The sequence below is a fragment of the Phycodurus eques genome, chromosome 2 (genome assembly GCF_024500275.1).
Source record: "Phycodurus eques isolate BA_2022a chromosome 2, UOR_Pequ_1.1, whole genome shotgun sequence".
Lineage (NCBI taxonomy): Eukaryota > Metazoa > Chordata > Actinopteri > Syngnathiformes > Syngnathidae > Phycodurus > Phycodurus eques.
In genome coordinates this window covers 12,778,199-12,794,254 of record NC_084526.1, presented here as the reverse complement: position 1 = coordinate 12,794,254, position 16,056 = coordinate 12,778,199, and the positions used below count along the sequence as shown (strand labels likewise).

Below are 16,056 nucleotides of genomic sequence, written 5' to 3'. Positions count from 1 at the left end.
GTGGGGCCACTCACTCATTGTGATGAATAACTCATAACTATGCAAATTTCCTGAGTATCCCCTCACTTGCACTCTATTTCTAAAGATGTTTAGAATTTACATAGCCACTCCCACCCCACTTTAAGGGTACAGCCGGGTCTACAACTTCTGTCCTGCATGCTTCCCCTCCTGTCCTTGTCCTGTCCAGTCCTGTCCTGTCCTATATTGCACTGTCCTTCCTTCACAGGGTGTAGCACGACTGCTCCACACAACACTCAAATCTAATGGGTAATTGTACTGGACATATATTGATTTCTTTTCCGAATCTTTCTTACTGCTAATGTCCTGTCTTTTGTTGTCTTCTCTTCCTATATATTTTTTTTTATCTTTTCATTGTCTCTCCCCTTAGTTTTTTCTGTCACTCCCCTTTAAAACTGTCCGATGAAATCTTCTATAAAAATCCATCAGAATACAAAGAACCACAGTGGCAGCTTAAAAACTCCACTGTAGCACAGTAAAACTGTTCTGGCGTAAAAGGGATACAGATCCTCCTTTTTGTTTAATCTAATAGCCGCATAGGAAAAAAATAAAATAAATAAAAAATAAAAATAATTAAAAAAAGACGCTGGGAAGGTATATACGTAAGGGGCAAAAACGGCACAAACCTGAGATAAGATGTAGGTTTAATGTAGTTTAACGCTGCGTTCAGGAAAACTGGGAAAGAGGACATTGGATGAGTTTATGAGATCGGACCTCAGGAGAAAAAAGTGGAACGTAAACTAAAAATATGGCTGACAACCGCAATAAGAGTGTTTGTTTGTGAAGAGACAATCTGAATCTCAGCAGTCAGTGAAAACAAACCTCATCTTTTTTGGGACATTTTAACAATTCGTTGGTGCATCATCAATTTAAGACAAATAAACGCCTCCCTCAAATATACAGCTCCTTTTTCACATCAGGGGAAAAATCATGTCATAGACACCATCTTTCACACACGGATATTAGTTAAAAACTAGGAGCACTTGATCTTTGTTGATAACCGAAAACAGCAGCAACACAGCATGTATATAATCCCTTAGATTACTTAAAGTGTGGAGTCTTACTGCATGTTGTTCTGTAATGTAGTTACCAATGCGGTATTCATAATTATCATACGTTTGATGTGAAAATATATCCCATTTGTAACGTATTTAGCCACAGTCCGCTCCACAATGCTGTGTACATCCTATGTGCAGTTGAGTAAATGGTCACAGCCCAAGAGAGACCAATATTATTATGTTTTGTTAAAAGTTGATGTCTAATTGTATTCCTCATTTTTTATATTTATCTGGGGCTTCTTACCTGGTGTCAGTGAGAACTCCGATGTCTGTGTATTGGGGCACTCAAGTATTTCCTACTACATTACACTACCACAAATTATGTAGAACCAGTAAATACAAAAGAAGTGGCCAATTGCCTTTTTTTTTTTTTTTTTTTTCCATCGGCCATATACAATACTTGGACCAAACCAATAATAAACTATACAGACAAAAGTCAGCCACTTGGTCACTATACTTACGTAAAGTGAAAATTTAGGGGGGGAAAAGTATTTCCACAACTCTGATCGCTGATGTCGTATCAGTAAGAGGGCCTGTTGGCTCACCATCGCTGATGTAGTTCATTCCAAAGATGATTGATTGGCTTGAAGTCAAGTTCTTCCACGCCAAACTCATACAATCATGCCTTACAGTAATGGAACTTGCTTTGTGCACTGAAAAGGGTCTTCCCCAAACTGTGCTCACAAATATGGAAGCAAACAGTTGTCCAACATGTGTTGACAAATAGAGAAGTAAGTTCAGCAACTAATGTGTCGAGTCCAACTCCTGACTGATTCATTAATCAACAGAAATCTGTTTGTACAGCTATAGTCACTATTAATGGCCACCCTCCATTCCTGGCATTTAAAATGTCTCAAATATACAACCCCAATTCCAAAGAAGTTGGGACATTGTGTTAAACATAAATAAAAACAGAATACAATGATATGCAAATCATGTTCAACCTATATTTAATTGAATACACTACAAAGACAATATATTGAATGTTCAAACTGATAAAATGTATTGTTTTTAGCAAATAATCATTGACTTAGAATTTTATGGCTGCAACACGTTCCAAAATAGCTGGGACAGGTGGCAAAAAAGACTGAGAAAGTTGAGGAATGCTCATCAAACACCTGTTTGGAACAAACCACAGGTGAACAGGCTAATTGGGAACAGGTGGGTGCCATTATTGGGTATAAAAGGAGGTTTCCTGAATTGCTCAGTCATTCACAAGCAAAGATGGGGCAAGGTTCACCTCTTTGTGAACAAGTGCGTGAGAAAATAGTCGAACAGTTTAAGGACAATATTCCTCAACGTACAATTGCAAGGAATTTTGGGATTTCATCATCTACGATCCATAATATAATCAAAATGTTCAGAGAATCTGGAGAAATCACTGCATGTAAGCGGCAAGGCCAAAAACCAAAATTGAATGCCCGTGACCTTCGATCCCTCAGGCGGCACTGCATCAAAAACTGACATCAATGTGTAAAGAATATCACCACATGGGCTCAGGAACACTTCAGAAAACCAATGTCAGTAAATACAGTTCGGCGCTACATCCGTAAGTGCAACTTAAAACCTACTATGCAAAGCAAAAGCCATTTATCAACAACACCCAGAAACGCTGCCGGCTTCTCTGGGTCCGAGCTCATCTAAGATGGACAAAGTGGAAAAGTGTTCTGTGGTCCTACGAGTCCACATTTCCAATTGTTTTTTAAAATTGTAGACGTCGTGTCCTCCGGGCCAAAGAGGAAACGAACCATCCGTACTGTTATGGACGCAAAGTTCAAAAGCCAGCCTCTGTGATGGTATGGGGCTGTGTTAGTGCCGATGGCATGGGTAAGTTACACATCTGTGAAGGCACCATTAATGCTGAAATGTACGTACAGGTTTTGGAGAAACATAAGCTGCCATCCAAGCAAGGTCTTTTTCATGGACGCCCCAGCTTATTTCAGCAAGACAATGCCAAACCACATTCTGCACGTGTTACAACAGCGTGCCTTTGTAGTAAAAGAGTGAGGGTACGAGACTGGCCTGCCTGCAGTCCAGACCTGTCTCCCATTGAAAATGTGTGGCGCATTATGAAGCGTAAAATACGACAAAGGAGACCCAGGACTGTTGAACAGCTGAAGCTGTACATCAAGCAAGAATGGGAAAGAATTCCACCTACAAAGCTCCAACAATTAGTGTCCTCAGTTCCCAAACGTTTATTGAATGGTGTTAAAAGAAAAGGTGATGTAACATAGTGGTAAACATGACCCTATCCCAGCTTTTTTGGAATGTGTTACAGCCATAAAATTCTAAGTTAATGATTATTAGCTAAAAACAATAAAGTTTATCAGTTTGAACATTAAATATCTTGTCTTTGTAGTGTATTCAATTAAATATAGGTTGAACATGATTTGCAAATCATTGTATTCTGTTTTTATTTATGTTCAACACAACGTCCCAACTTCATTGGAATTGGGGTTGTACATGCAATTATCAACTGCTTCTCATAACACCGTTTTATACCCTCTTCCCTGAAGAAACCAGGTTGTATCATCCCATGTCTTTACAAACGAATGTTGGCAGTTCTTTCAGCAAAAAAAAAAGATAAATTGGCTTTTCAGAGGGGGGAAAATAAAAAAATCGAAATGCGCTGCTAATTTCACCACCCTGTCATCAATCTTTTGACAGCAACGAGTTCTTGATTAGAAGAAGCTTGAATGTGGAAGAGCGAAGCTGAGAGAGAGGGCTCACCTGAGGGTCTTGGGTAGGTGTACGCTGTAAGAAAATAGAACATTGGTTAACATATAGATATGTACAACACTCAAGAAAGTGAAAACTCTGCAGTCACACATTTGGGAATTTGAATACGAAATATGTCTCGAAAGTCTGACAAAACTGAAAGTGGACAGCCCTTATGAATGACATCGCACAAGACTGTGTGAGAAAAGCTCATATCAGTGAGAATAAAAGGCTTTTACCTTGGCTTTATGTGGATTTTTTTTGCGTGTGCTACATTTATAAAAAAAGATACATACATGTCATGTTTTACATGGAACAAGATAATTGTTTTTAAATACTAGTGTGAGAATCATCCAACATTTTCTCTCTTTAAAAATGTCTGCAACGCCACTCGCCTTTGCATTAGGCCTTAGTCATTTATCTTTAATGTTAAGTACTATCTTTTTAATGTTTTAATATTAACTGTTGTTATTTTTCTACTCGTATGACAGTCATAATGTTAAATGTCACTTGAACTATGCTTTATTGAAAGGTTTTATGATGGTAACTGTTCTATTTGCATTATTCCCAATGAGAAAAATGTGTTAATTCTATTGTATTGTATGAATAAATAAATAAATGTTTATCAATGGGAAATTGTGCTCAAAAGTAATTTTTTAAAATAGTGTGAACAAATGCTCATTTGTTTAATTTTAATTGGTAATTGTAAATCTGAAAACAGACAAACACGTGACATATTGCGTTTGATCTTAGGGGAATCCACTGTTTACTAATCTATCCATGTGTTTTTGTGTGAGCACTCACGCTCTGAGTACTGGATGGTGCGACTGACATATTCCCCCGTGCTGTAAGTGGTGATGGGAGCCAGTCGGGCCTCATAGGAAAGTGGGATTCTCAGGTTGGTAATGGTGTAGGACATCAGCACCCCCTTCTCTGGCTCCTTGCCCTTGAGGTCGATCTGCCTCGACAGCAGGTTCTGCTTGTTCTGGATCGAACACACAGCAGTGTCAAGAGAGACAAAGCTCAGATATAATGCATACAAACATCTCCATGTGTGAACAAAAAACTACAAGCAAGCACAAATAAATTCCCATAGAGCACAAATACAACAAATCTGCTTGAGACCCAGATAAAATAAAAGCTACACTTGAAAGACTGCAATGCTTGCACTGTCTGGAATAAGTTTTTTTCCCCACATTCCCTCCTCTGCTGCCTTTGGATATACTTTATGTTGTTGTCTTCTCAATCCTTCCTTTAAAATACTATAATTTCAGGGTATTTATAAAACCACCTAGAGACTGGAAATGTATCACTCACTGATACTAGTATCTCCCAGCCACACTGACAGCTCCTTCGGGACAAAACTAATAAGGTGAGTGAGGATACATGGTTAAGCATGACGTTTACTATAAAAATACAATTAGATTAGAGCATCCCTGATCGGAGTTCTACGGATATGCACTTTGTGTTGTGGGTAACCACTAATGGCATCGTATTGATCAGCAAATCTTCATATTATTTTACCGTGGTTCATGCCCTTCATATTTCCGTTAACGACCAAGGGTAACGGGTACAAGTCAACTCTAAGCGTATTACTAGCATGTATGCTTTTGAGCCTGTTTTTATGAGATTTTAATAGGATTTTTTTACAAAATATGCTGGAATCATTGGAAAACTAACATATTTTGGTGGTACACTTATCTGACTTAACTTTTCTACTGTAATTGTGAGCTTGTTTTTAATAATATTGTAGTAGGATTTTGTACAAAAAGTAACACATTGGAAACACATTGGAATGGTTGAGGTAATTGGAAGAAAAAAAATCATATTTTATTCATTTTGATTAAAAAACAAGTTATTTATTTATTAAAATGTAAAAATTACAGATATTTACTTGCATTTCATTCAGCTCTAACTTCTCGGATGCGACAAGAGCCGGTAGGCGTACGAAAACGTATCACCTAACCAACTGTCATTAAATCCCAAATTTGAATAAAAATGACAATTGTAAAAACATTAATCCAGTGCAACTTTTATCTTGTAAAAGTTAAGTAAATCCAGTTTGAGTGTGTATTTTGTTGACACCATTTTAATAACACTTTCGCTGTGTTAGCCCACCCACGTCGAGAAGGCTCCATTAGCTGTGTATCTGCCTCTGATCCTAGCTACTTAAAGACCTGACAGTGAGTTCCCTCTAATGTATTAGGTCAGCCACTCAACCATGACATGCTGGTACACCCACAGCATGCCATTATCAGGTAAGGCATGCGACAGAGGTGTGTGTGTGTGTGTTCTGTGTGCGTTTGTGCGTGCACGTGTGTGTGCATGTCTGTTTGCATGCTTATGTGTGAATGGGTTAAACACCTGAAAGTGCAGACCTTTCCACAGTGAGCAACATAGAGTACATCGTGCAATGCTGGTTGGTGTGCTGTGTGCTGTCCTACGCTTACTATGCTGTACTTCCTACAGCGTTGCAGTCTTCTAACAACTAAGGTTAAATTCAAACTCGACTGCTCAAATAATTTCTAGGAAGGCATTTATGTATAAAAAAAAAAAAAAAAAAAAAAAAAAAAAAACTATGTTAGACTACATTTATACAGTACTATGTTCCCTGCGGACATGGCAGCAACATTTGCCTGAAACGTAGTGCACTGTGGTAACTTTTCTCAGTGTCTATTACAGTACGCACCCAAAGTGTAAGTGTTTTTAAGTATAGGTTAAAAAATATGCTTTTTTTTCTCATGCTTATGATTGAGCATTTTATCTTTTGAAAAAAAGTCTCTTACACTGGACGTGTATGTTCTTTTAGTAATTTTAGTAGGCTGTCTTATTTTTCTGTACTTTTTGTCTTTTTGCTGATTGTTTTTAAATGCTTTTAATTCTGTAAAGCACATTGTGCAAGCCAAGTGTAAAATGATAAAGACAAGTCAGGCTATTGCGTATGAAATTCCCTATATACTGTAAATAAAACTGCCTTGCCTTTCCCTGCCTATGCGTGACGGGCCGTTAGCCAAAGGCTAATGAGTCCCGAAGGCTCAAAGGCGCACAATGGTACGGTCCGCAGTTTACCATGGATACCAGTACATTTCTTTCCAGCCCGTCACAATCTGATGGGGTCACTCACGTATTTTAGGTTTTGTCAGTTTTTCTGTAGATAAAACAAGGATGCCGGGCAGCTGTGGAGCATGTTTGGTGTCCAGGCAGAGTCAATAGAAGATCACCTTTCGGGGCCAATTCCAGAGTTGGCGTCAGTTCGGGGGAGTTCACATACTGCCCCTCAATAAATGTGAGACAATTTTAGTTTTCTGTCAAAAACTGTAATTCACTCATCCATCTCTTAGAGAGCAGATTTTTCACTTGCAAGTGCGCTCGCATTGCCAGAAAATGTGAGCACACATGTTCTCTCACCCTGTCTCTCACTTTCTCAAACAAAAAGTTAAGTGTTATAAACCAGTACTCCACGTCAGGCACTGCAGGTATATTAAATACATGGCTTAGCTTTAGAAGAGTTGTAGACAGTGAGTACGGACACATTTCTTTATATGCTACTGCATTTGTAGTCCGAATTATAAACAAATTTGTGTTACATCGCCGTGGTAGGAACAGAACGATGTCGTAAATCATGGACCATCTGAACAAAGACTTCCTTTTAATCTGTTCTTTGCCAGGATGCCTTGTGTTGATACACAGACCACACATTACTGAGCTCCTAAATAGTGTAAGAACTTGTCAAATCTTTGATAAATAGTTGCAAAATTTATTTAATCAACCCTGGCATCATAAATTACCCACTGGGTGGCCCAGTTGTCGGGGCGCCTCAGTGGGGCCGGCGGACCGCCCTGGGTCCTTAGGTGTGGGACGTGTCCCGTCCACCGGGCTGCTCTCGCTGATCCCGCCCCTCGATTGATTGGGTGGGGTCCTCAGCCTCCGCGGTGCGGCCACAGCAATTATAGGGCACTTCTGTCAGTCTTTGTGCATGTAAAACGCTGTCAATTCACTTGCATGTATCCGCAGGCACACACCCCTGGGAATCTTTCACCGGATGTGGGGCCACGCACTTACTGCGACAAATAACTCATGAATATGCAAATCGCGTGTGTATCCCCTCATTTATACTCTCGTCCTGTAGACTTTTATAATTTACATAATTAATCCCACCAGACTTCAGTTGTACAGCCGGGTTCACGATCTTTGTCCTGCATGCTTCTTCTCCTGTCCTTGTCCTGTTCTATCTTGTCCTGTCCTTCCCTCACATCATGTAGCACTACAGCCCCATGCAACACTCATATTTTAATTGTTGTAGATAATGTAATGATTTACTTCTCTCATCCTGTTTACAATTAGTGCTTTGTCTTTTGTCTTTGTTTCTCTCTCCCCTCTAGAAACTTTGTTCTGTTCGACTGATCAAGTCTAATTCTCAATAAACTTCAAATATAACACTCGGAAACCACAGTGGAAGCTTAAAACCTCCACTGTGACACAGTAAAACTGTTCCGGCATAAAAGGGATACCGATTTTCCATTCTGCTTGACCTAACAGCCGAACAGGACAAAAAAAAAAAAAAAAAGAAAGAAATTGGTATTGTTGTCTTTTAACAACAGTTCAGCAATATCATAAGAGTCAACCGTTCAAATGCAAAGCATATTACTGTATTCCCATGTTGACAAATAATTCTGCCTGCTATGGCAGAGATTTGTAGTGCATCCGCATTGTGGGCCACACTGTCACGCTTCATATTCATATAAATTTACTTACTACCAAGGCTAACACACATTAATCAAGATTTAGATTCACATGTCAATGTAAAGTGTTACGCCCCGTGTTCATCCATGTAAAAATTCATACATTGCATAAACATACTGTGCATAATGATGCGCTATATACAATGGGAGAAAGATGAAGTGGAAGAAAATGTATGGATGGAAAAATATACATAAAAGACTGTGTATGTCATGAAGTCTATGCAGCCTTCTTGAGTCAAGAGTTTCACTGCTTTTTCCTGTCCGCAGCTCTAACAAGAGAAAGTCGCCGTTGTGGAACTTCTATGAGAAGTTACAACCTTTAATGGCTACTTCTGCTCCGATTTGGACTGTCCACTATCAAGTATAACATGAACGTGCAGATGTCATCTTTTTACAATAAAATTGAGAGTGCCCTAAGTTGAGATACTGCGGTTTGTTTAGTGCATTGGACTTCTTGACTGTGAATTAAGAGAAGGACCCACTGGATTTTAGTTAAAAAAAGCCCCATTTCCAGCCAGTCGGTACAGTTTGGTATGTGTTAACCGACTGTAAACAGTCTCAAAATATCCAACAGATACAGCATACAACTGAGCACCCGTTCATTTGGGATACAGGCCGCAGCAGAACAATATGCTTGCAGGGCGGAACTTGTCCCACTACGGTCCACTGATTGGTCAACAGACAATGGTTGATTCCATATTACAATGACATTTACTGTATGTTAACAAGTACTGTGGATTACAACGGCGTGAGGAATGGTCACCATTTGTGTTGCTTGTTTACTGTAGGGGTAAGAATCATCACAGAGTAATTCAATGCAATATTATCCTGATATTTTTTCTATCAATACTCATAGTATGACAATACGACAGTGGCAGGATATTTGCAATATTGGAAGAAAACAATCCATGATACATCACATTATCTACGTAACTGATGAAGGGAAAACATCAAAATGAATTCAAGGAATTCAATATCTGAGTCTATCCTAATCATACCATATAAATGCAGATGAAAAGCTGTTACACTCAGTTACTTTTTTACATTTGTGGGAATATAGAGATTCACAGCATTAAAAAGTTAAAATTGTCATGAACTGTGACATAGGACAGAGACAATGACTATTTGATCCGGTTGTATTGATAATTTGTTTGCTTTGAGTTCCCTGTTTTCTTTCGCTGTGTGTCGGAACATTGTCGCTGCAAAGTCACGTGTCTGTCTGTTTTGTCTTGTTTCCTATTGTGGTGAGGTTTTGTTTCCAAGTATTTCTTTGTTACGTTGTATCTTGATTTCAGGGACTTTTTTTATTTGGATTTTTGTACGTGCCTTGGTTGCCTTTTTGTGTTCTGGAAATAATGTAGTATTTTTTTTAGGTTCATCTTGCCGACAGAACTTTGCTCATGTTCCGGGGGAGGTGGGGGACATTGAGTCCGAGTGGACCATGTTCCGCGCCTCCATTGCTGAGGTGGCCGAACGGAGCTGTGGCCGTAAGGTGGTTGGTGCCTGTCGTGGCGGCAATCCCCGAACCCGTTGGTGGACACCAACGGTGAGGGATGCCGTCAAGCTGAAGAAGGAGTCCTACAGGCCAAAAAGGCAGCTGATGGGTACCGGCTGGCAAAGCGGAATGCAGCTTCGGTGGTTGCTGAAGCAAAAACTCGGGCATGGGAGGAGTTCGGTGAGGCCATGGAGAAAGACTTCCGGACGGCTTCGAGGAAATTCTGGTCCACCATCCGGTGTCTCAGGAGGGGGAAGCAATGCTCCATCAACACTGTGTATAGTGGGGATGGGGCGCTGCTGAACTCGACTCGGGACTTTGTGAGTCGGTGGGGAGAATACTTCGAAGACCTCCTCAATTCCACCGACACGCCTTCCCATGAGGGAGCAGAGTCTGGGTTCTCTGAGGCGGGCTCTCATATCTCTGGGGTTGAGGTCACCGAGGTGGTTAAAAAGCTCCTCGGTGGCAAGGCCCCGGGGGTGGATGAGATTCGCCCGGAGTTCCGAAAGGCTCTGGATGTTGTGGGGCTGTCCTGGTTGACACGCCTCTGCAACATCGCGTGGACATCAGGGACAGTGCCTCTGGATTGGCAGACTGGGGTGGTGGCCCCCCCATTTTAAGAGGGAGGACCGGAGGGTTTGTTCCAACTACAGGGGGATCACACTCCTCAGCCTCCCTGGTAAGGTCTATTCAGGGGTGCTGGAGAGGAGGGTCCGTCGAGAAGTTGAATCTCAGATTCAGGAGGAGCAGTGTGGTTTTCATCCTGGCCGTGGAACAGCTCTACACACTTGGCAGGGTCCTCGAGGGTGCATGGGAGTTTCCCCAACCAGTCTGCATTTGTTTTGTGGACTTGGAGAAGGCCCCCTCGGGGGGTCCTGTGGGGGTGCTTCGGGAGTATGGGGTTCCGAACCCCCTGATACGGGCTGTTCGGTCCCTGTATGACCGGAGTCAGAGTTTGGTCCGCATATCCGGCAGTAAGTCGGACTCGTTTCTGGTGAGGGTTGGACTCCGCCAAGGCTGCCCTTTGTCACCGATTCTGTTCCTAACTTTTATGGACAGAATTTCTAGGCGCAGCCGAGGTGTAGAGGGGGTCCGGTTTGGTGGCCTCAGTATTGCATCTCTGCTTTTTGCAGATGATGTGGTTCTGTTGGCTTCATCAAGCCGTGACCTCCAACTCTCACTGGAGCAGTTCGCAGCCGAGTGTGAAGCGGCTGGGATGAGAATCAGCACCTCCAAATCTGAGACCATGGTCCTCAGTCGGAAAAGGGTGGTGTGCCCTCTCCAAGTCGGGGATGAGATCCTGCCCCAAGTGGAGGAGTTCAAGTCTCTTGGGGTCTTGTTCACGAATGAGGGAAGAATGGAACGGGAGATCGACAGGCAGATCGGTGCAGCGTCTGCAGTGATGCGGACTTTGTATCGGTCCGTTGTGGTAAAGAAGGAGCTAAGCCGAAAGGCGAAGCTCTCGATTTACCGGTCGAGCTACGTTCCTCCCCTCATCTATGGTCATGAGCTGTGGGTCGTGACCGAAAGAACAAGATCCCAGATACAGGCGGCCGAAATGCGTTTCCTCTGCAGGGTGTCCGGGCTCTCCCTTAGAGATAGGGAGAGAAGCTCGGTCATCCGCTTCTGACTAAACCAGTTTTATGATAATAATTTCCTTTTAATTTTCATGAAATAATAATAGGCAAGTTCACTCTAATACGTGCTTAGACTCACAAAATCTTTAATCATCAATTTCCGATTGACATTGCCTTTTTAGATTAAGCGTTGTCCATAAACATTCATATGATATTTTCTTCCTACAAATCTGGCCATCGACAACAGTTACTTCAAAACATCGCATGTCACACATCAAGCAAAATCAAAATCTGTCCTGCAGTTGATCAACGACATGAGCGATGACATCTACATACAGACACAAGCTGCTTTCCTCATTACAAATGCAACAATATGTTCAACTGCAAAACATTTTCACTTGATTCACGAACTACTACCTTTTGTAAAGGTAAGCCAAATAATGTGTGAAAGGGTGTAAGATTATGGAGGCATTCACACAATGAAAACAGACAATCATGCATGTGAACTAAATATAGGAAGAGAAAATGAGATGGGGGGGACTCTTCAAATAATAAACAGACTGAGGTTAATTATTCTCTCATCCTCTATTAATGGATGTCTTTCATGACTTGATCCAGCAGTCTGCTGCTATGAGGCATGTGTATGTGAAGTCATTGTATGTGCACACACGCATGCGACTTGAATCTCTGTGGGTTCTTAAGAGAGATTAGAGTTCACTATATCTGCATCATGGGCTAGATAACGTCCATATATTTTGCTGTCATGGGACTAAATGTACACCTCCAATTCATAATGATTTTATTTCTTTTTTTTCCCTCAAATTTCTCATATATATGATAATAGGAGGTGTGTTTGTGTAGGGGAGAGGACCAGCTGTTTGTGTTGTGACACATACAGTGACTATTCCAAAAAATGGAGGTAGAGAAAGAAATTGAGAAGGATGAAGAACACAAGAAGTGAAAAATGATCTGAAAATTACTTACCGGTAAATGTTTTTACTAAGTAAATAACTGTATGAGAACTGATTACAATTAACCCATTAGAGTCAGCAACCATATTTGGTAACCTAAAGCAGTGAACCGTTCATGCCCCACTATTTATTACGCAGCAAACCCTTGTGATGTATCCCAACCAATCACACTGCTGTACTGCACAGATTTTTTTCTTCAGTTCTCAGTTTAAAATTTCGTGTTATTGCGTTTCAGTTACAATCAAACTGTTCTCCCCACCATAGAATCAAAAATGGTTCGGGCATATTGTGTTAAAGCTCACATTTCTTGTACCACGCAGTATTATTTGTTCTGAAAGGGTTTCTGTAAATACAGAATCATTTCAAGAAATTTGTCCCCATGCAAAGACTTTGAAATGATATAGTATACAATATATGCAAGGCCTGAAGTGTCACTTCATGCTGCAGCAGGAAAAACAGAATAAGAAGCCAGTGCGATGTAAAGAAAAAGTCATTTGTGTGGACTGCCGATGAGGTAGAATTTCTGCTTTGAAACTCCATCTCATCGCCAAGGTAATGAATATCCGATACTGTGATCCACCAATGTTATGTGAATATACTGAACTTGTTTTTGTGTCTACGGGGTCTAAAGAGATATAAAGTCATCGAAAGAGTTAAAATACAGATGAATTCATTAAAATGTTAAATAATATAACAAGTTGTCCATAAATTAAATTGTGGAATGAAAACTTTTATAAACTATTTTATTGAACCAATTTAATAATGATTTAATTAATGCTTGATATACTTATTTCATGACCAATGTATATATGGGTCATTCCACAGATGTGGTGAAATGTTACAAGCAATTATTAACGGCAAAATATATTAAAAGGCATCATATATTAACACACAACAGTATCGTCAGTAATCAGGTATCAACATGTAGATGTAAAATAATATTGTATCAAGAATTTTCCACCTCCAATTATTTTTGCAATAAACCATGTCAAATGCATTTTTGTGGTTTTTGACCAGCGCCGAAGTTTGACATTTTAACAGTCATCAACAGAAATAGGCACAGTGTGAAAAATATCGGCAAAATCATGCAACCACTTTGCCAATATCTGCTAAAAGGGTGCGCCTACCACTCAACAGAAGTTAATGACATTACACGACGAGATTTCTCAGAGGCACTTATTAGAAATAGGCATCCTGCTTGTAACTTTGTCGGTCAAAACGCGTTACGAGCAAGCGGTCATTCAATTTCATAACTGTAAACAAACAACGATCATTTTACGACGACAAAATAATCATAGAAGGACCAATCAAATGCTTCAGAAGGAGTAGGAGACAATACTGACTATTTTCGGCTTACATAGGACCAGCATACGGCTGCATTTGAGCTTGATGGGACCATGGAGGGGCCGGTAGAACCTGGTAGGTGTTTTCAGGAAAATGATGTCAAAATGTTACAAGCTTCGATCTCAAACGGTCAAGTTACTAGCAATGAGGAAAAGCAAGTTTTTATAGAATTAGATGGTTTCTTGTTTGATTCGTTAAAGGAGAAATTATTGGTGAATTTCGACCATTTTTTATCGCTAGTGCACAGGCTGTTTTCTGTGTCTCCTGACTGCACTGCTAACTCGCTGGTAATTTTGACGAGTCACAGCAGTGTTGAGGATGTGGTCATGATTACGCGCATACTTTAATCTCGATGAATAAACTTGGATTTGGTTCCGATTATAAAGGCCTCCTGTCATACGTTTTTAACTATCTTTGATCAAAACATATGATTCACTTAGTTGATAAAAAATGTCGATGTGTGGTGCACTGTGGATTGTTACTGGTGCTTGTAACATGAAATGGGCACTGGCAAAGACCGCTGGTGTCAAAATTACGCACAGGTCTAAATGGCTGTATTATCGTTTACTAACACTGACTTCTGTAGAGACATTGTGTTCAGAACTATGTGTTAACGTTTTGAAATCATAGTATTGTTCAATCCAGGATTGGTATTTGGAATACATGTTGAAACTCTGGAATGCCATGGTGTGTGTAACTGCAAATGTGTTTGTCTGGCAGAAAGCCCAGTCAGAGTTACGTACATGCTGTTCTTCATAAACAATTTTGTGTGTACTTCCAACTGACAAAGCATAACACTGAAAAGGTACAGCTAGGGTTTTAGCAGTAAAAAATGGCAATAGTTAAACCTGAATTAAAATAAAAATATAAACAACCTAAATGTTCCCTATGATCTAAAATGTTGACTTTACATTGTTTATCATGTACAAACAATTAGATAAACATAGTTGGTCAAATGAATGAATTGGAAGTTAAAAATGGCAAGTGATGGAACATGTCAACGTTCAACCTTCAAGTTGATGGTCTATCTGTGAAGGGTATCATACCAAGTAAGGAAACTGATATTGAAAAATTCACTAGTCCTATTAAGTTCTGATATCCACTGAATTCATTCACTTACCTGTTAGTATTCAGGTCCCTTCATTTTCCATGTTGTATTTTTAGTCAATGTAACACACAACTATATTTGCCCTAAGTAAATTTTGTACTCGATATTTTGCGGTGCATTAAGAAGTTGGACATAAATTGGTTTGTGAACCTACTCTCACACTAGTATTTGTGTGAAAAATTCCCAAGGTTTTCATACAATAAACAGCTTTTCATGTTCATATCTAGAGTCAATGATACAAGTGACCACTGGTCAAATAATGGTCATGTCAAGTAAACTATGTATGTTTTTATCCCATGAACACCTAAATGTAACTAACTTTACTAACATATTTTCAACAAAATGATTCAAGTTCTTACATTTTTCTTACATGTCACAAATTGTGTACCACCTCAGTGGAATGACCCATATTTCAAGACCTATTTGATTGGATTTAATTATTTATATAAAATTTGTGTAATTTAAAGTTTAAAAAACAAGGAATTTGTATCTTTCAATCCATGAGTTTTATATACCGCTTTAACTCCGACTGCAACGGACAATCAAAACTGCTGAAAAGATTGTCGGTACCCCCCTACCCACCCTTGAGGACTTGCACGCTGCCAGAACTAAGACTAGAGCGTGCAAAATCCTCTCGGACCCTCCACATCCCGGTCATCGGCTCTTCCAGCTCCTTCCCTCAGGTAGGCGCTACCGATCAATGCCAACTAGAACGAGCAGACATTCCAACAGCTTCTTCCCTCTTGCAATCAACTTCTTAAACAGCTAACCTACAATTCCATTTCAACATGCTGTCAATTTTTTTGTCTTGAGTTTGTTGTCACACTTCTGTGGGGCCAATTATATATTACTCGTGCATTCACTGTACTAGTCTCGCCACGCTGCACTATTTGCAAATCTGTTGTTGACCAATACTGGCCACTCATGCCAGAGTAGCATCTGCACCACTTGCACACTGACTGAGGAGTATCTGCAACATTTGCACAATCAACATTGTCCCAGATTATTGCACTCCTAGTCAATTT

The 16,056-nt window shown here is 40.2% G+C and overlaps 1 protein-coding gene across 2 annotated transcripts in view; it reads right to left on the bottom strand.

The window, feature by feature from the left end:
* The window catches only part of LOC133397153 (MAM domain-containing glycosylphosphatidylinositol anchor protein 1), a 264,188-nt gene that overhangs the window by 40,784 nt on the left and 207,348 nt on the right, over positions 1–16,056 (bottom strand). For both annotated transcript variants that reach the window (XM_061667731.1, XM_061667740.1), the window contains exons 12-13: positions 4,599–4,779; positions 3,807–3,830 (exon numbers count right to left, since the gene is read on the bottom strand). In XM_061667731.1, the coding sequence (XP_061523715.1) occupies positions 3,807–3,830; positions 4,599–4,779 (205 nt within the window). The remainder of the gene's footprint in view (positions 1–3,806; positions 3,831–4,598; positions 4,780–16,056) is intronic.